This window comes from Theobroma cacao, chromosome 7 (assembly GCF_000208745.1).
Source record: "Theobroma cacao cultivar B97-61/B2 chromosome 7, Criollo_cocoa_genome_V2, whole genome shotgun sequence".
Lineage (NCBI taxonomy): Eukaryota > Viridiplantae > Streptophyta > Magnoliopsida > Malvales > Malvaceae > Theobroma > Theobroma cacao.
Window position 1 is genome coordinate 4,583,531 of NC_030856.1, and position 20,084 is coordinate 4,603,614.

At 34.7% G+C, this 20,084-nt stretch overlaps 3 protein-coding genes and 1 long non-coding RNA gene across 8 annotated transcripts; 2 read left to right on the top strand and 2 right to left on the bottom strand.

Annotated features, from left to right (window-relative positions):
* On the top strand, positions 1,090-4,718 carry LOC18593886 (probable disease resistance protein At4g27220). The gene is made up of 2 exons (XM_018124989.1): positions 1,090-3,858; positions 4,291-4,718. The coding sequence occupies exon 1, from the start codon at positions 1,090-1,092 to the stop codon at positions 3,817-3,819; it is 2,730 nt and encodes a 909-aa protein (XP_017980478.1). The 3' UTR covers positions 3,820-3,858; positions 4,291-4,718.
* On the top strand, positions 10,204-14,337 carry LOC18593891 (probable disease resistance protein At4g27220). 5 transcript variants are annotated; one of them, XM_018124991.1, is made up of 4 exons: positions 10,204-12,907; positions 12,959-13,054; positions 13,256-13,508; positions 13,847-14,337. In XM_018124991.1, exon 1 carries the CDS (start codon positions 10,204-10,206, stop codon positions 12,868-12,870), a length of 2,667 nt encoding a protein of 888 aa, XP_017980480.1. In that variant the 3' UTR covers positions 12,871-12,907; positions 12,959-13,054; positions 13,256-13,508; positions 13,847-14,337. The 5 variants fall into 5 exon arrangements, with proteins under 5 accessions (XP_017980480.1, XP_017980479.1, XP_017980481.1 ...); XM_018124990.1 differs by having other exon boundaries at positions 12,974-13,054; XM_018124992.1 differs by having other exon boundaries at positions 10,204-12,873; positions 12,974-13,054.
* Positions 15,316-16,728, bottom strand: LOC18593889 (plant intracellular Ras-group-related LRR protein 6). Its single transcript, XM_018125063.1, has 4 exons — positions 16,652-16,728; positions 15,994-16,068; positions 15,811-15,866; positions 15,316-15,534 (listed from the first exon to the last, which is right to left on the bottom strand). Exons 1-4 carry the CDS (start codon positions 16,712-16,714, stop codon positions 15,459-15,461), a joined length of 270 nt encoding a protein of 89 aa, XP_017980552.1. The 5' UTR covers positions 16,715-16,728; the 3' UTR covers positions 15,316-15,458.
* Positions 18,099-19,764, bottom strand: LOC108662964. Its single transcript, XR_001928860.1, has 4 exons — positions 19,641-19,764; positions 19,208-19,275; positions 18,950-19,020; positions 18,099-18,165 (listed from the first exon to the last, which is right to left on the bottom strand). It is a non-coding gene; the product is annotated as an uncharacterized LOC108662964 (long non-coding RNA).

Below are 20,084 nucleotides of genomic sequence, written 5' to 3' on the forward strand. Positions count from 1 at the left end.
GCTACAGTGCCCCTTTATATTGGGTTAAAGGGGGGCACACTCCTACTACCCTGCCAGATGCGAATTTTTTGCATCTGGCAAGGTGAAGGTGGCGCCTGGCAGGGTGCGGATGTACCTCTCCTCTCTACTTTTTTTTTAAATTTATTTACTATTATTATTTTATTTTATTATTATTATTATTTATTATTTATTATTTTTTAGTGTCTACAAAGATTAAACTAATATAAATATTTAAGTTTACATCCTATTTAAACTAATATAAATTAATTTGAGATGGTAAAGATTAAACTAATATAAATTAATTTGAGATGGTAAAGATTGTGTTAACATAAGGTTGATAAAGTTTCAATCTCACAAAATCTAAAATTTTTGTAATATTATATATAATTGAGTTCTGGTTTAGGGTATGCTAAAGGTTATACTCGAAACTTACCTAAATCCATGTCGAGTTTTCTTTTCAAAAAAGAAAATTGCGTTGAGATAAGGTTGATGAAAGTTCAAATCTCACAAAATCTAAAATTTTTGTAACATCATATATAATCATGTTCTGGTTTAGGGTATCTTAAAGATGATACTCGAAACTTACCTAATTCCATGTCGAGTTTTCTTTTCAAAGAAGAAAATCCATGTCGGGGTTTTAAAGCCTTATCCACCTTATGTTATCGGGTTAGATACCCATGGTTACCCATATAACCATAGCCCATTTACATCCCTATTTGAAACTACAAGATAGAAGAGTATCTGAACATAAAAAGAAGAATTTTCTGCCTTTCATTTATAAATTTGTTTTCATGCATTTATGTTCATCATTTTGATGATATCTAATTACCTAAAATTACACTTTAAACATGCTATTGAGTTCTAGAGTGAATTTCTTCCCTGTTTAAGGGCGTATACAATGATAAAGACAATATATTTTGATTCACATCTTTGATATCCAACTTGTCTAATTAATATAAGCTCCTTACAAGTATGTATCAACGAGTTTATGGAGTCTACTTTATTTTTAAATGTGGTATGATTATGTTGATAACATCTACCAAAATATATTATAATGTACCATTTGGTGTTATGTAGGTGCCTGCAGCCATGGATTTTGTTCTAAATAAGGTTGATAAACACTGGGACAACCATAGAAGCTTTGACCAGAACCTGATTACCCTAAAAAGAAAACTGGAGGGTTTAAATGCCCTAAAGGAAGACACTGAATCAAGAATGAGACCAGAGTTGCTTCCGAGTAAGAAACTCAAGAAAGAAGTTCATTTATGGTTGAAAAATATTGAAAGAATTAATGGTGAAATACAAAACCTTGAACAAAGAGTTGAGAAAACCCCTATTTTCTTATGTGGATTTCACACAGAAAATGTTTTAAAAAAGATACATGAAGTTGAGGAACTTCTTCAACAGGGTAGGTTTGATCAAGGTTTGGTAGTTGATGAATTTACATGGATTGGACAAGCTTTGGCAACAACAACTTTAGTTGGAAAAGCTGCAGAGATCTGTTTGAAAGAAATTTGGACATATTTGATGGATGATGATATTGGAAAGATTGGTGTTTGGGGAATGGGAGGAGTGGGGAAAACAACCATAATGAAGATTATCAACAACCAACTTTTAAAAGAGACTGAAAAGTTCAAGATTGTGATATGGATCACCGTATCAAGGGAGATCAATATCTCCAAAATTCAAAACGGCATCTCACGTAAAATGGGAGTACCCCTTCCTGAAGATGAGGATAAAACAATAAGGGCAGGAATGCTATACGAATTGTTGACTCGAAAAGGCAGGTATGTGTTAATTTTGGATGATCTATGGGACACACTTTCTCTTGAAGAATTAGGAATCCCTCAGCCTTCTAATGGGAGTAAGTTAGTGGTAACAACTCGGATGCGGGATGTGTGTCGCTATTTGAGTTGTCGAGAAGTTAAAATGCCTACTCTTCCAAAACAAGATGCATGGAGTTTGTTCTTGGAGAAAGTAGGTCAAGATGTTTTGGAATATGAAAACCTGTTACCAATCGTGAAATCTGTTGCTGAGCAATGTGCTGGTTTGCCGTTAGCTGTAGTTACAGTAGCTAGCAGTATGAAGGGCAAAAGAGATATTCATGAATGGAGGAATGCACTAAATGAATTAAGTAGACGTGTAAAAGGTGTGACTGGGTTAGATGACATGGTATTGCGGCAACTCCAGTTTAGCTATGATCATTTAAAAGAAAGAGTCCAGCATTGCTTCCTTTATTGTGCACTATATCCCCGAGATTGGAATATCTCTGAATTTGAACTAATAAAACTTTGGATTGCTGAGGGGCTTGTAGAAGAGATGGATAGCCAAAAAGCAGAGCTTGATCAGGGGTATACCATACTGAATAAACTCAAAAATAATTGCTTGTTAGAAAATGGTGAATCTATCCGATGTGTGAAGTTGCATGACCTCGTGAGAGACATGGCACTACGCATCACGAGACCACAATTTCTGGTACGAGCCGGCTTGCAATTAAAAGAGATACCTCATGAGCGCGAATGGATAGAAGATTTGGAAAAGGTTTCATTGATGTTTAATTCTCACTTGCAAATTCCATCACAAATATCACCACCGAAATGTCAGATGCTGACAACTTTATTGTTGTCCTTTTGCTATATAAAGAGTATTCCAGATTGTTTCTTTGAGCAAATGAAGGGACTCAAAGTTCTTGACCTTTCTTTCAATAGTATTAAAAGTTTGCCAAGTTCCATCTCTAATTTGGAAGCTCTCACTGTATTATTGGTTAAAGGATGCCCTCCTTTAGAAAAGTTGCCATCTTTCTCAAAACTTGAAGCTTTAAAGAAGTTGGATCTTAAAGACACAAAAATCAAGAATCTTCCGCATGGGGTGGAAAGGTTGGTAAATCTCAATTATCTTCATCTGGATGTGGAAGAAGTCCCCAGTGGTATATTATCAAAATTATCATGCTTGCGAGACTTGGTGATAGTTGATAACCATAAACCGCATCAAGCATGCGTCAAAGGAGATGAGATAGGTGAGTTAAGGAGGTTGGAGTACTTTAAAGGGAGGTTCTATGACATGAATGAATTGAATACTTTTGTGCAAGCTTTGCAGAGTCGAGGACAACAACTTAATGGATACCACATTGGTGTGGGTGATGAAAAAGTCTACACTCAACACAAATCGGAAAAACACGTTGAATTAGATGGTTGTAAAATCTGTAGAGATGGTGTTGAGTTCCCTTCCGATCTGCAGCACTTGAGTATTAACCACGGCATTATTGATTTCCTTGAAAAGGAGGCGTTTTTTCCATGGTTTATCTCAGCACCAAAAGGCATGTTTTCTTGTCTTAAAGAAATTTATATTTTTGAATGTGAAAAAATAAAAAAGTTGTTCACGCGGAGTTGGGTGCTAAAGAACGTCCCGAATTTGGAAGTGTTAACTGTTTGGGGATGTGACCAAATGAAGGAAATAATAGCATCAGAAATGGAATTCGTTGAAGAAGAAGGAATGGGTGGTAGTAACAGTAATGCCATCCAACTTACTCTTCCCAAATTAAGGATATTGAAATTGTTGTATTTAGCACAACTGAAAAGTATTTGTAGTGCAAATAGAGTTATGGTTTGTGATTCTCTTGAAGAGATTATTATCCATTGCTGTCCAAAATTACAGAGGATCCCTCTGTATCTTCACCTGCATGATGCTGGCCAAGCATCTCCTCCTCCATCTCTTAAAGGATTGGCTATAACTTCAAAGGAATATTGGGAGTCGCTGAAGTGGGACCATCCCAATGCCAAGTCTCTATTTAAGCCAAAGTTTTTAAGCTGGAGCCTCTGATTTGTATATGTCTCTCCTTATTTAAGACTGACAACAATGGTATGTAACTCAACAAAGCATCTCTCCTTTCTTTATATATCTTATGTTATGTTAATTGATTTCGAGCATCGCTCTCCCTTGATCGTTTATTCAATTAGTGGTGGGAGTCGTGAGATGCTCCTATTGCTACCATCAAAAGCAAGCAGCCACATCTGTTTGTTGATGGGTTAGTAGGCATCGAGTGGCGTATTTCAATCTTAAATATAATCATATACTATAGGCGGTCAGATTATTAATATTTCGTTTACTCTAACAAGGGAAAAGCATCTATCTTGTCTGTTAGCGCTTTAGTTTGTTATCTCAATGATTATGATATATCTTTCGATCGCCATTTGAAGGTAATTGCAATAGCAGTTCCCTTTGTGCTTCTGTGATTGAGAACAAATTCACTACAATCTGAATTTTGTGCTTTGTTTGGTGTCACAAATGCAGCTTGATCGCAATCCCATACGAGATATTGTTAAGGTGTAGCATGCCTGGGTGCATGATTGTCAACAACACAGTCGTGGCCTAGGTTTTCTCCCAAATTGAGCACAAGTTTGATCCGATGTATGCCAAACAAGCCTTCATTCATTAGTATGTAAGTGAAGGAACGAAGGCAGGTGAATTCCTAGGAAGCCGGGGAGATCTTGCCGCTCTCAAGAATAACTATGAGGAAGTTGGAGCGGAAGGTGTCAAAAAGGAAGAAGGGGAAGACTACTAAACATATGTTTCATGAAGCAGCAACTAATGGTCTACTCCTTTCATCATCTTATTTTCTGTTTATTGTTGTAAATTTGTGCATGTACCTCATCACCTGAATTGTCTCTCTTTTTATGTCAAGTGCGTGGTTTTTTCAATTACGTTTGTGAGAATTTGGAGTTTTGTGTGTTCCAATGAGATGAATCTCTTTCAATGTCTATTAGAATTATGTTCCTTAGCTCTTCTCAGAACAAGGAATTTAAAACCATGTTCAAGATCCAATTCTTTACTGAAGTGATTTCAATATAAAACTATACTTGCATATTTCCATAAAAAAATTGAATCTTAAAGATTATTGTGGAATTTGCAATAAAATATTTTTTTAAAAAAACGAAGGATGAACTTCATTGTCTTAGAATTCATCATTTTTCCGCATTTCTTAATCCATTGACTCAGCTCTTTAATTCGAGTACGAAACCATTTTTTAATCTAAATTTTGTTAACCCATTGACTCAGTTTAAATTTGTATGGTGGACACAAAATTATTTAATCTAATGGGAGTAGGACATTAATTATATAAATTTTTAATCTTTGAACATTAAGTTTTCCTTCTTAATTGCCACGCCATGCTTGGGGGGGTCTCTTGGACTTTCTTCCTAACCAACCCTCCACATGGCAGTTACATTTCGAAAGTCTATACCGCATCATCAATCCTGAATAAACAGAGAATTTAACAACATTTTCGTCATCATGCTTCCATCACAATATACTTTTGGTCCCTATGTATTTTGCAAGTATTCCAATTGAATGATTCTTGATTCCTTAGAATACCTTCGGGAAATCGATTTAAAACTTACCTCACAGTCAAATTTTAGTGCTTGGTTGTATAAAATTAAAATGTTGGTTTATTTCATAAATCTCCATTTTAAAGCCACTTGCTACAGCATATTGGTTTCTTTTCGTTGTCTATTGTTTCTCATATTCATCATTAAAAACTTAGAGGCAAGAAGCGTATTCGTTTTTGCCACACATTTTCCTCTCAATTTCACAATCATCTGTTTTCATGTATTTATGTTCATCATTTTGATTATCCTTAATTATCTACAATTACACTTTTTAAGACATGCTTTTGACTTCTAAATTGACCTATACAATTTTAATATTTTAAAATTATAAAATAAAATAAAATTTTATTTTAAAAATAAAATAAATTATAAAATAAAAATTTTAAAGTTTCAAAGTTTTAATTATAAATTTTTACTATTTTAAAAATAAAATAAAATAACCATATGACAATTTTACTTATAAATTATTAATATTTTAAATAAAATATATATTTTTAATATTTTTAATATAAAAAATAGAGAGAAAAAATAAAAATAAATAATCATTAAATTTTTAATTAGAAGCTTATTAATATTTTAAATAAATTGTCAAAAAATATTTTAAATTGAAAATCATATATTATAATAAAAGATACTTTTGTCTTTTCATCGGTTATTCTTTTCTTATTTTAAACCTATTTTTACTAACCAAATATTAAACCAATGGTATAATGATAATTTCATTTCATGAACCAAATTACAAAATATTCATATGCTATACTATTCTCACATAATAGTTATTTTTTTCATATTCGTGAATCAAACATGCCCTAAGGGGGCTGAGGGGTCAAGGAGAAGTGAAGGGAGAAAAGGTCTCAAGTTATGAACGGTTGCTTTGAAGCTTGGTGATCTGATTTTGTCGAAGTTATGAAATCCATTGACTTAGAATTCATCATTTTTTTGCTATTCTTAATCCATTAACTTAGCTCTTTAATTCGAGCACGAAAGCATTTTAATTAAATTTTATTTTAATCTGTTGAATCAGTTTAAATTTGTTAGGTGGAAGATAAGGACACAATTATTTAATCTAGCGGGAGTATGACATTTATTATTTCTTTACCGCTATTATTGGATGAACTAAATTTTCAATCTTTTCACATTGTTGTCCTTCTTAAGTGCCACGCCATGCTTACAGGGGTTCTCTTGGACTTTCTTCTATACCCTGCACAGAGTAGTTGCCAATTAAAAAAAAAAAACACTAAAGAAATATTTAATATAAAACAATCAATAGTTAATCCATTGATTCAGTTCTTTAATTTGAACAACTCGAGCACAATTCATTGCATTTATTTAGAAGCAAACTAAACAGGTTCAAATGGCCATTATTGTTTCTCTTCACCAGTGCCATTGTGAGATTAACCTGGGGCAATAAATATCTGAATGTCAAAAAAAAAAAAAAAACAAATGCATTTTGTGGAAGTTGGTAGATTAATGGTTGTACTGGTTTGGTGGAAGAGGACACAGAATTTTTTATCTAATAAGAGGAGTATGACAATTATTATTTCTTTACTGCTATAATTGGATGAATTAAATTTTCAATTCTTTCACATTGTTTTCCCTCGTAATTGCCACGGCATGCTCACAGGGGATCTCTTGGACTTTCTTTAAGGTGGCGAGCTTTCTTCTATGCCTTCCACAGGGTAGTTTTATCTAACCTTCATCAGTTTTGAGAGAAAACAATTAAGAAATCAATATAAAACAATCAGTAGTTGGCCTTGCAAATATTGCCGACAGATTGTCAGACCAAAATTAAACAACGAATAAAAAAAGATGTAATTTACCACTTGACTGCAATTTGCTTCGATTCTTCCTTGTGGCACAGAGTCCATGACAATTGACTCGTATATTCATTTCTCTTGTCTTACTTTGAACCTTCCTTAGCACTTCATTTTGTTTCTCTTAGACCTTTTCTTCTCACTTCCTTTTTCCTTGATTGAATATCTATAAACACGATAAGGCACAACTACTCTTTCTTCTCTTTGACCAGTACTTGATCATTCAGTATTTCTTTGCTATATTCACTTATTCTAGCAGGTTCTATAGTTTGCATGGAAGTTTATATCTTGTCCTCTGGTACTGGTAGGCATTTTCTTCACTGCTTTTATCTATTCAAAGTCCTGCACAAGTATCAGCCAATCTAGGACCTCTAGACAGGTATTTTTTTACTTCCGCTATTCCGTTTCTTTGTATTCTTCTGCTTGTCACCACTTGTTCCTTATTCTCTGTTAGAGTTCTTCTATTCTTTTCTTTTGTCACCAAGATATTGACTTTAGCTTTAAACTATGGGCTTAAGGCAATATCAATGGTATTGCAGTGAAACTAGTAACAATTAATATTAAGAGCTAATTACCCCTCATGTGGATCTCCTGTTTGTAATTTATAAATAGAATTTTGTTGCTTGTTGGACTGATCTCAATTTCCTTCCCTCACTGTAATTTGTTTATAAAACTTTCATGTTTGGTCAGGGGAAAAGGAATAGCCATTCTCCCTGTATTCTTTATTCCCCTTCTATGGCATTGTTTGCTCTACGGAATGATAATTTCTCAAAATGATCTTTTCTAGAAAAGTCAAAATAGTCATTACCAACGTCTTCCCTTAGAATGACTATTCCACTCGAGCTCAAATAGCATCAAAAAAATCATTGGACAAAATGCCCTTAACTAATTTTGACAATTACAAACCTACCTTTATTTTTCTCATTTTCTTTCTCTCTCTACTCATCTGCCTCTCTGCTTCTTTCTCTAAATTTCCTTTACCACGAGAGGACAATAAAGGATAGTGGCAACCAATTGATGCCACCAAAACTAGATCGATAGTCCATAGTCAGATCTGGTTGTGGGAAGTGTCAATCTGGTGCTCCATGGCCAGATCTGATTATGGGAAGTGTCGATCTAGCACTACACGATCAGATCTGGTCGCGTGAAACACTTGATTCGTTGTCCCATAGCCAAATCTTGCTCGGCGACCAAGAAGAAGGAAAAGGAACAAAAGAAAAATAAAATAAAATTTTAATTATAAATTTTTAATATTTGAATATTTTCAAAATAAAATAAAATAATCATGACAATTTTACTCATAAATTATTAATATTTTAAATAATTTTTTTAATATTTTAATATTTAAAAAATAAAAAATAGGGAAAAAATAAAAATAAATAATCAAATTAAATTTTTAATTTAAAAATTATTAATATTTTAAATAAATTGTAAAAAAATAAATATTTTAAATTGAAAATCATAGATTATAATAAAAGATATTTTTATATTTTCATCACTTATTCTTTGTTATTTCAAATCTATTTTTACCAACTAAACATGAAAATAATGTCAACCAAACTACATAATATTCATGTCTTATATTATTCTCACATAATAGTTATTTTTTTTCCTCTATTCCGTATAGTATACTACATGAAAACATGATTACTTTCAAAGAATAGAGTAGATATACTCCACCCTGAGCAGATGTAGATGTAGATTTAGAATCCCTATAGTATTTTGCAAGTATTGCAATTGAATGATTCTTGAATCTTGAGAATACTTCTGCAAGTAATCTTGAACATGGATACCTATTCTTATGGATGAAAGAATAAGTACACTATTAGAAGGGAAGTGATAATCTCATGTGTAGTGGCAGTAAGCGATCAAGTTCAAAGGGATTACGTTTCTCTAGATGAGGTTTCCAGGTTGACAAATGACAAAATAAGGGCAACCAACATCTATTCAGTGTTTCAGCAAATGATGTTTAAGAGAAGGGTGATAAAATAACTAGGATTGATGTTGGGGTTGCATTAAAAAGCCTTACTCATTAAACAGAATGTTTAAAATTAAATGAATGAAATTCGCCACTTAGTATTAAGACAAATTTAGGGTCAAGAATCGTATTCCTTTTTTATACCAGTGAGGTAGGGAAGGAACATTTGAACTTCCCATTGTTTGATTCTTTTTTATTTTCATAAAATGCAAGAAAATTGCATACCTGGTTCCAGTATATATGTGCTCTTCATGTAACATTTTGTCAGCATTGTTTAGGCACACAAGATTTGGCTGAACAAGCTTTCTGGTTATCAGTTTCTGAACCTTAATTTGTTCACTAGTTTCTTCTCCGCTCTGCTTAGGATCTCTCGAATATCAGAGTCAGTCAGGACAGGTACTTTTAACTTCCCATATCTGTTTCTCTGGATTCTCATTAACAGCAAGAAAGTTTCTTTTGTTATATTTCATGCATTTATGCCTGAGGTTTTGTTTTATTATTTCTGTCCACCTCCAAATGCTTCACCAACTCTCCACTTAATTTAATCTGGTCAAGAGGAAAATATTATAATCTTTAAAAAGATAGAACCTGAAAATTGAAAAATTGTTCCAACATAATAGTTAATTGAAAATTGCAAAGACAGAAGATTGATTTTCTTTTAACATAGAAACAACAATCATCTGCCTTCCATTTAAAAAGTTGTTTTCATGTATTTATGTTCATCATTTTGATAATATATAATTACCTACAATTACACTTTAGGACATGCTTTTGACTTCTAGAGTGATTTTCTTCCCTCTTTAGGGGCCTATACAATTATAGAAATAATATATTTTGATTCACATCTGTAATATCCATCTTGTCAAATTAATTAAACCTCTTTACAGGTATGTATCCAAGAAAACAATGTTGCTTACAAGTTTATTGAGTCTACTTCATTTGTAAATGGCTATCATTATGTGGATAAAATCTACCAAAATATATTATATATAACATACTATTTTGGTGTTATGTAGGGACTGAAGACATGGAGACTGTTGGGAATATGGTTGTTAAATACTGGGACAACCATAGAAGTCTTGATCAGAAAATGATTGACCTAAAAAGAAAATTGGTTGATTTAAATGCCCTGAAGCAAGACGTTGAATCAAGAAAGAGGGCAGAGCTGCATCCGAGGAAGAAACTGAAGTCACAAGTTGATGTATGGTTCCGAAATGTTGAAAGAATAAATGATGAGATACAAAACCTTGATCAAAGAGTTGCGCAAAGCATTTCCATCTCACGTGGATTTTGCATGGAAGATGTTTTAAAAAAGATACAAGAAGTTGAGGAGCTTCTTCAACAGGGTAAGTTTGATCAAGGTTTGGTAGTCGATGACCTTATGTGGATTGGACAAGCTTTGTCAACAACAAATTTAGTTGGGAAAGCTGCAGAGATCTGTATGGAAGAAATTTGGACATGCTTGATGGATGATGATATTGGAAAGATTGGTGTTTGGGGAATGGGAGGATTAGGTAAAACAACAATCATGAAGCTCATCAACAACCAACTCTTAAAAAAGACTGAAAAGTTCAACACTATTATATGGATCACCGTATCAAAGGAGATGAACATCTCCAACATTCAAAAAGGCATCTTACGTGCAATGAGAGAAAAGCTTCATGAAGATGAGGATGAAACTATAAGGGCAGGAATGTTAAATGAAATGTTGACTCGAAGGGGCAGGTATGTTTTAATTTTAGATGATCTATGGGACAAACTTTCTCTTGAAGAAGTAGGAATCCCCGACCTTTCTAACGGGAGTAAGTTAGTGGTAACGACTCGGATGTTGGATGTGTGTCGCTATTTGGGTTGTCGAGAAATTAGAATGCCTACTCTTCCAAAACAAGATGCGTGGAGTTTGTTTTTGGAGAAAGTAGGTAGAGATGTTCTCAAATATCCAGATCTGTTCCCAATTGTGGAATCCGTTGTTGAACAATGTGCTGGTTTGCCGTTAGCTATAGTTACAGTAGCTAGCAGTATGAAGGGCATAACAAATGTTCATGAATGGAGGAATGCACTAAATGAATTAAGTCGACGTGTAAGAGGTGTGACTGGGTTAGATGAAAAGGTACTTCAGCAACTCCAATTTAGCTATGACCATTTAGAACATGAAAGAGTCCAGCATTGCTTCCTCTATTGTGCATTATATCCCGAAGATTATAGTATCCATGAAAGGATACTAATAGAACTTTGGATTGCCGAGGGGCTTGTGGAAGAAATGGATAGCCAACAAGCAGAGCTTGATCAGGGGTATACCATATTGAATGAACTCAAAAATAATTGCTTGTTAGAAAATTGTGAATATCCAGAACTTGTGAAGTTGCATGATCTTGTGAGAGACATGGCGCTACGAATCACGAGACCACGGTTCCTAGTAAGAGCCGGCTTGCAATTGAAAGAGATACCACATGTGCAAGAATGGACAAAAGATTTAGAAAAGGTTTCATTGATGAGTAATTATGGCTTGCAAATTCCATCACAAATGTCACCACCAAACTGCCAGATGCTCACAACTTTATTGTTGTCTGATTGTGGTATAAAGAGTATTCCAGATTGTTTCTTTGAGCAAATGAAGGGACTCAAAGTTCTTGACCTTTCCGGGAATAATTTTAGAATTTTACCAAGTTCCATCTTTAACTTGGAAGCTCTCACTGTGTTATTGGTAAGAAGATGTGATTATTTAGAAGAGGTGCCATCTTTCTCAAAACTTGAAGCTTTAAAGAAGTTGGATCTTTCAGGTAGAGCAATCAACTATGTCCCGCGTGGAATATTTCCAAAATTTTCATGCTTGCGGGACCTGGTGATATTTGATGACGATCAACCAGTATGTGTTAGAGGAGAAGAGATAGGTGAGTTAAGGAAGTTGCTCTACTTTAAAGGGTGGTTTTATGACTTGAATGAATTGAATACTTTTGTGCAAACTTCGCAGAGTCGAGGACAACGGCTTATTCGATACTACGTGGTTGTGGGTCTTAAAAAAATCCCTAATGACAGCCCATGGGATAAATACATTGAATTATCTGGTTGTAAGATCTGTAGAAATGGTGTCAAGTTCCCATCCGATCTTCAGCAATTGAGAATTAACTATGGCATTGTTGATTTCCCAGAAGAAGAGGTGTTTTTTCCATGTTTTATCCCAACGCCAAATGGCATGTTTTCTTTTCTTAAAGAAATTTATATATTTAGATGTGAAAAAATAAAAAAGTTGTTCACGTGTAGTTGGGTGCTAAGTAACCTCCCAAATTTGGAAGTGTTAACTGTTGAGATATGTCACGGCATGGAGGAAATAATAGCATCAGAAATGGAATTCGTTGAAGAAGAAAGAATGGGTGGTAGTAACAGTAATACCATCCAATTCACTCTTCCCAAATTAAGGAAATTGGACTTGAGGTTGTTACCGGATCTGAAAAGTATTTGTGGTGCAAATAGAGTAATGGTGTGTGATTCTATTGAAAAGATTACAATCGATCATTGTCCAAAATTGCAGAGGATTCCTCTGTATCTTCCACTACTTGATGATGGCCAACCATCTCCTCCTCCCTCTCTTAAGGAATTCTTTATATCTTCAAGGGAGCAGTTGAGATCGGCGGAGTGGGATCATCCCAATGCCAAGTCTGTACTGGAGCCATTTATTACGCACTGGAGGCTCTGACTTGTATATCTCTCTCCTTATTTGCCTGACAAGAATGGTATGTAACTCAATAAAGCTTCTCTCCTTTTATATTTCTATTGATTTCAAGCTCCTCTCTTGACAGTCTATTCAATTGGTGGAGAGAATCGTGAGATGCTCCTATTGCTACCATCAAAAGCAAGTAGCCACATCTGATTGTTTGTTGGTTAGTAGACATCTAGTGCATTTCAATTTCATATATAATCACGTACTATAAGCGGTTTGATTATCATTATTTCATTTACTCTGTTGAGGGAAAAGCGTTTATCTTGTCTCTCAGTCCTTTAGTTTATTATCTCAATGATTGAGAACAAATTCAATATAATCTGGATTTTTAATCGTAAGTTTCTGCTTTGTTTGGCTTCAGCTTGATCGCAATCCCATACGAGATGTCAACAACACAGTTGTGGCCTAGGTTTTCTCCCAAAGTTTGGTCTGCTGTATGCCACAATCCTTCATTTATTAGTATGCAAGTAAAGGAACGAAGGCAGGTGAATTCTTAGGATTCCGGGAAGATGTTGCTGCTTTCAAGAAAGGCAATGAGGAAGTTGGAGGAGAAGGTGTGAAAGAGGAAGAAGGGAAGATTACTAAACATATGTTTTATGAAGCAGCAGCTAATGGTATACTCTGTTCCTCATCTTATTTTCTGTTTATTGTTGTAAATTTGTGCATGTACCTCATCTCTTGAATTGTCTCTCTTTCTATGTCAAGTGAGTGGTTTTTTCAAGTACAGTCATGAGAATTTGGAGTTCTATTTTGCCAAATGAGATAAATTTCTTTCAATCTCTATTAGAATTTCGCTTCTTAGCTTTTTTTTGAACAAGGAATTTTAAATCATGTTCAAGGTCCAATGCTTTTTTGCAGTAGCACTTCCCTTCCTACTTCTGAGATTGGAACAAACACTACAATCTGGATTTTTAATTAGAATTCTGTGCTTTGTTTGGCATAAAAAATGCAGCTAGATCGCAATGCCATATGAGATCTAAGGATGACATCATTTACCAGCCAGCCACAACGGTACCTGAGGGTGATATTGCTAATGTGTAGCATGCCTGAGTGCATGATTGGCAACAACACAGTCATGACCTAGGCTTTCTCCCAAATTAACCACAACTTTGATCTAGTGTATGCCAAACAAGACTTCATTGATTACTATGCAAGTGAAGGAATGAAGGCAAGTGAATTCTCATAAACCCGTGAAGATGTTGCTGCTCTCAAGAAAGACTATGAGGAAGCTGGAGCAGAAGGTGTGAAAGAGTAAGAAGGCAAGATTACCAAGCAAATGTTTCATGAAACAGCAGCTAATGGTCTACTCTGTTCCTAATCTCATTTTTACTTCATCGGCTGTTTATTGTTGTAAATTTGTCCATGTAATACATCCCTTGATTTGTCTCTCTTTCTATGTGAAGTGAGTGGTTTTTCAAGTACAGTTGTGAGAATTTGGAGTTTTGTGTTTTACAATGAGATGAATCTCTTTCAATGTCTATTAGAATTTGGTATCTTAGCTCTTCTCGGGACAAAGAACTTAAATACTCAGGTGATTTCAATATCAACTATACTTTGCATATTTTCATAAAAAGAAATTGAATCACAATGGATGGTTGTGGAATTTGTCCACAAGATGGTTCACTTAAACATTCTACCTCTGCTTGTGTAGTTTATATCGAAAGGGAAAGAAAGAGTACAGAGAGGAGTTCTATGAGATAATCAGCTTATAACTATTTAGGACTAGTTTAACACTGTGATTGCGACTGAAAAAGTGCTGTAAAATGTCAATGCTTGGTACCAAGCCATGCATCAAATAACGTAGCATCTCACCTAAACCACCATCACTATCGCTCTTCTCAACAAGCGTCAGCTTTGCAGGAACTGATTTGTGTGATCTAACTCAGTAACAAATTCATCAGCAGTGGAGACTCCAGAGAAGTGTTATGAAGAAAAACGACTATTGTCTCTCAGCATAAAGAAATCCCCTGTCAGTGCTGTTTTAACATATAAAAGTGCAAGGTAGGTCAAGCTCGCATTTGTGGTTCAATGGAACCTATTCTCTACCATGTTAAGGAAAATCCCCCCTGTGGCAGCAGTAAGCCTTCCCAAGAAGTCATCTGTTTCTAAGAGAGAAGCAGCAGCAGAAATGGAAGCAAAAGGAGGAAAACAAGCAAAAATACAAAACCCAGGAAGGACAGGGTTACTGAAAAACATACAAATAAAAACACTTCTCATATATTGAAGTGTTACAAAGAGTTGAAAACTGGACCATGAGCATCAGCTAAGCCCCAGCAACAACCCTCCAAGCAAAAGGAGTGTATGGGGGAAAAATACAAGCAGGTTGTTTTCTTTTCCAACCTTTCGTTTTGCCATGTTGATATGAATTCTGGAGAGCATTATGATGCCCTCAATCCTTTAAAAGATGATAGTATTATATCAATGGCAGTACCTCCTCATTATGTTACCTTCTCCACACCTCAAATTAAGAAAATCAAAGGCATCACTGCAGTGAGATCAAGCTTTCAGACAAACATAAATGGCAAAGTTACATGCTGTCCTAATCAGTAAGAGATGTTTGCACACTATTGCTCTGGAATTTTGTCCTTCAAATATTTCAGCACAGCTTTGGTTCCCTTGTCCAAAATTGCCCTCCTGATGCTGCAAAATGAAGGTAAACAGAAAACCAGATACCAGTTCAAGAGTTAGGCTCTGTTAGAACAGAAACAGAAAACATGAAACTGAAATAAGTTCGGGAAACTTCAATGCTTCTCTGTTGAAGTATTTAAAGTTTTGACATTATCTACAGCTTAGAAGTAGTACTTTTTTTTCTGCATTATTTCTTTCTATCAATAACAAAACCACAAAGTTTATACAATGAACCACAAAATATAAATTTAAAGAAAATACAGCGGTAATTTTCAAAATGCAACATACCTTCTCAAAGGATTTCCATCAAGTCTCAAAACCTGGAGGCTTGGTTCAAGCAAACCCTGGCGAAAAGAACCATTATCTAAGAACAGTGTAATGATATATAATCTGAAGAAAGACAACAGTAAAAGAAACCCACACACAACCAACAAAATCAGAAAGGTAGTACAGGGGTTTTCTAATTCTGACCAGCTCTGGAGGAAGTGCTGAAATGTTATTGTCAGACAAGTCCAGTTCAGTGAGAGATGTAAGGCTGTTAAGTCCCTGCAAATGAATCAACAAAAAGGGGTAAAGACTAAATTACAGTTGATGTGTCAAAAGATAGAACAACAGACAGAAAACGATTCACTGCAGGCCAACAATTAGCGACAACAACACAATGAAAACTGGTATATGTCTTATAACAAACTGTAACATGTTTAGGTCAATCCAGTATTGAGACACTGATTGATAATTATAGGCCATAACTACAAAGTGATATGACTATGAGAAGCATAATCATCTTCTTTAGCATGTGAAAGCCCTAGGTTGAAAGCTATAATTCTTTCCAGATGGGATTTATACAAACCACTGCACTCTAAGGATGAAGGAACACCAAATCAATTTCATCACTCAATAAATGACTGGAAAACAAATTCAACTTCACATAACTGTAAGAACATTCACATGTGATCAATAAAGAAACCAAGTAGTTATAGCAGTTATGTAGTGGATGTTACTACAAGAACCATTAGTGAAGACAGTTTATGCCAAATAATAAAGTCATGCAACAGATGCTAACAATCATACAAAACTTATTTGTATGCAGAACTCATAATAAGAGGCTCAGCCTAAAAGAATATCTAACCTCCGGGATTGATTGAAGGGAATTTTGGCCCAAGTCTAGGATTTGCAGTTGACATAAGCTCATTATCTCTGACAGGACTTCTCGAAGCTGCACTCGTCTGTCATGTCAACATAGAAGTAAGACAAATAGCAAATGTTGCACAAAAAGCAAAAACATAGATCATTTTGCAGAAATTACCGTGATAAACAAATCAATGCTTTTGTACTTTTGCAACTGAACATGCATCTCACTGTTTTCACTGCACTGACCTCAAATAAAGCTCCTTCAAGTGTGGTAAGCTAGAAAATGCTGGATTCTCTGGTAATGAAGCTGCATTACCACTTAGATCTAGTATACGGAGCATAGAGATTGCTTGAAATCCATCGGATGGAATCTATAATCAAGTAAATGAGAGATTGTTCAGGTCATACAGATGGAAATACGAACATGCATGTGTTGAGATACAGAAACAAGTATTGACATCAAGTTAGTTTGTCCAAATATTGCCCTGAAAGTTTTACGTAAAGCAAATCTAGCCTTGCAGCAAAGACAAGCATCAAAGAAATTGAAATATGCAAACCATTGCAGTGGTTTAAATATCTTATAACCTGACCAATCTTGCAGTAATTGATTGTTTCCATTTTCTTAGACAGCAATACTGGTGGTTATCAATTCAATCATCTGATGCATCAACCACCTTTAGATTGATGAGCCATTATTGACAGAACACAGTATTTGGTACCTTAACCAACTGGGCATATTTTTTTTTATTTTCCACATATCTAGGAGGCAATCATGAATTAGACTATTTAGTGCGTGCACAAGCATGCATTCCTCCCAAAAGAAAAAAAACATTTTGAGGGACAAGAAACATTTTAGAAAACACACTCTTCATTTCAAATGTCTTCCACATGATCTCATGTTTATTGTACAAGAAAGAATTTTTATTCAAACCTGCTTACCTGCCGTAGTGGATTATTGTCCAGCTTCAAACAAGAACGATTGGAAAGTGACTTCAAAATTGCAAACGGCCATTCTTTAATATTGTTCCTCGATAAAATCAAAGTCTGCACATTCAAATATGAGTTACCATAGAGTTGCAGATCATCAATTAAACCAGATAACAGTCTAAGAAAGCCAGACAAGTTTGCTTCCCAACTCAGCCAATCTGTCATTGGTTAAAACTCAAGAAGAAGATCATCCATCATACATCAGGGATGAATTCTAAAACTACATGCCCACAGAATTGATCTCACAAGCAAACATCCTATGGAAGCTTCAAGCAACAATATATATGTCTTTTATCCCAATTCAGAAACATGGATACACAAATCATTTTACTTCATCACAAGCGAAGTCCATACTTCTAGAAGAAATGATAATTAGAGGGCAAATACCTGAAGGGATAAGCATGAGGAAAGTTCAATTGGCAGCTCTTGGATGGAATTTCTGGAAAGGTTAACTTTAATAATTTCACCTGATTCCCATACTTCAGATGGGACAACACTTAATCCCATGCAGTCCAGAGAAAGTTCCTGAAAGTACATGTACAAGAAACTTTAGTTGTTAAATTGGATACAAAGAACTTAGAGAGTGAATTTGGATATAAATTGTCGAAAATGATGTAGAAAACATATTAAACTAACAAAGATTTAGGGCTTATATGTAATTGAGAAAACATTAGCTATGGAATTTCAAATCAATCTTCCATTTAAGCAGTATTTCAAATTCAAAATTTAGTGAAGATTCAATGAATCTCTGGATTTATTCAGAGCTATAAAAATCTTTTCTTTTTTAATTTTAGCGTACACCATTAAACTAAAATTGAAAAAAGTCCAAATGCATCATTTCAAAATCAATAACCGAAAGACAAAGTGAGTAAATTCTATGCTTTCTGCCAGGAAAAAATAATCATCAAGAAGCTGAAAGATATGCAATTTGTACAAAGCATGCAACACTACATCATGAATCAAATTCAGAACCACAGACCCAACTTTTAATGGCAGATTCTCAATTTCCCAACCCTTAACATCTGAACAAACCCCATGAGTTCATTTCTTTCTTAAGCTTATGCATCGAGTATGATCCCTATTTTTCTGGATCTGTGTATCCTCTAATGCAAACTATGTTCCAATGAAAGGACAAGTATCCACCAATGTCCTCAAACAGAGAGCTAGATGGTAGTAATAAGTTGAACCTATCTATTACATTCTACATCCACAGTAACAAGATCACAAACAAAATACACACTTTACTCTGATAGAAGATCAGACTCAAATCTTAAAACAAATTTTTAGGTTGATATGGTAAAGGAGATACCTTTGAAGTGAGAGACAATCGAGCTACCATAATAACTACTTCCTCTTTGGCAGGAGTTTTCACTTCTGAATCTACAATAAAAGCTTCATTATTATTATTTGAAACAACATATAATACAGAACCAGATATCATGGCTATTTGAAATTTGATCAAAATTTCAAACACCACTAGCAGTAAGGAGGAGGAAGCAAGAGAGATGCCAGAAAGACTATGGACTAAAAGGATATTATGTTGAATGTGCATTGTGAACTAATATACCTTCACCCTCAGAAAGTCTACTTCTAAGATATCTCAATAAAGCAGGTGTAGGTCCATTAACCTGTGAACTGCAGGGGAAAATAAACATCAGTTGGTAAAGCCATGAACTTATACAACAAATAACTCCCTCAACGCCTCAAACCTTCTTAGAGTTCGCAAGGGGTTGCCTAGACAAAACATCAAATTAGATCGCCTAAAATACGTTCATCATGAATATCAAAGAATCAAACATATTTACATTGTTTTTTGCCACCTAAACGTAAATGAGGACAAGTAGAAAAAAAAAACGATATGTTCAGTGAAAATATATGCTTTTGCTGCGTCATCAGAGCATCATGTGCTATGCATTCCTAATAAAGATATGCCAGAATTGAATGAATTGAATACTTATTTGCAAGCTTTGCATGGTCAAAGACAACCACCAAGTCGGTACCAGATTAGTATGAGTCATTATCAACAACCAGGGGTCCCGGGACCCAGTTGGGAGAAAACCATTGAATTAAATGGTTGTAAAATCTATAAAGCTGGTGTTAACTTCCCCTCCGATCTTCAGCAATTGAATATTGTTAGGGTTATTGTTGATTTCCCAGAAGAAGAGGTATTTTTTTCGTGGTTTATCCAAACGCCAAACGGTATGTTTTCTTTTCTTAGAGAAATTAATTTTTTTTTTATGTCAAAAACTTAAAAAGTTGTTCACGTGTAGTTGGATGGTAAAAAATGTCCAAAATTTGGAACTGTTAGGTGTTGAGTACAAATCTAACCCGCAGATTTAGTTTATTTGATATGAACGAGTCCAACCAGCTTAAATATGAAGGAAAAGATAAGAGAAAATTTCTGCAGTTGAAAGTAAACAAGATGTCAAGATCCAAAGACCAAA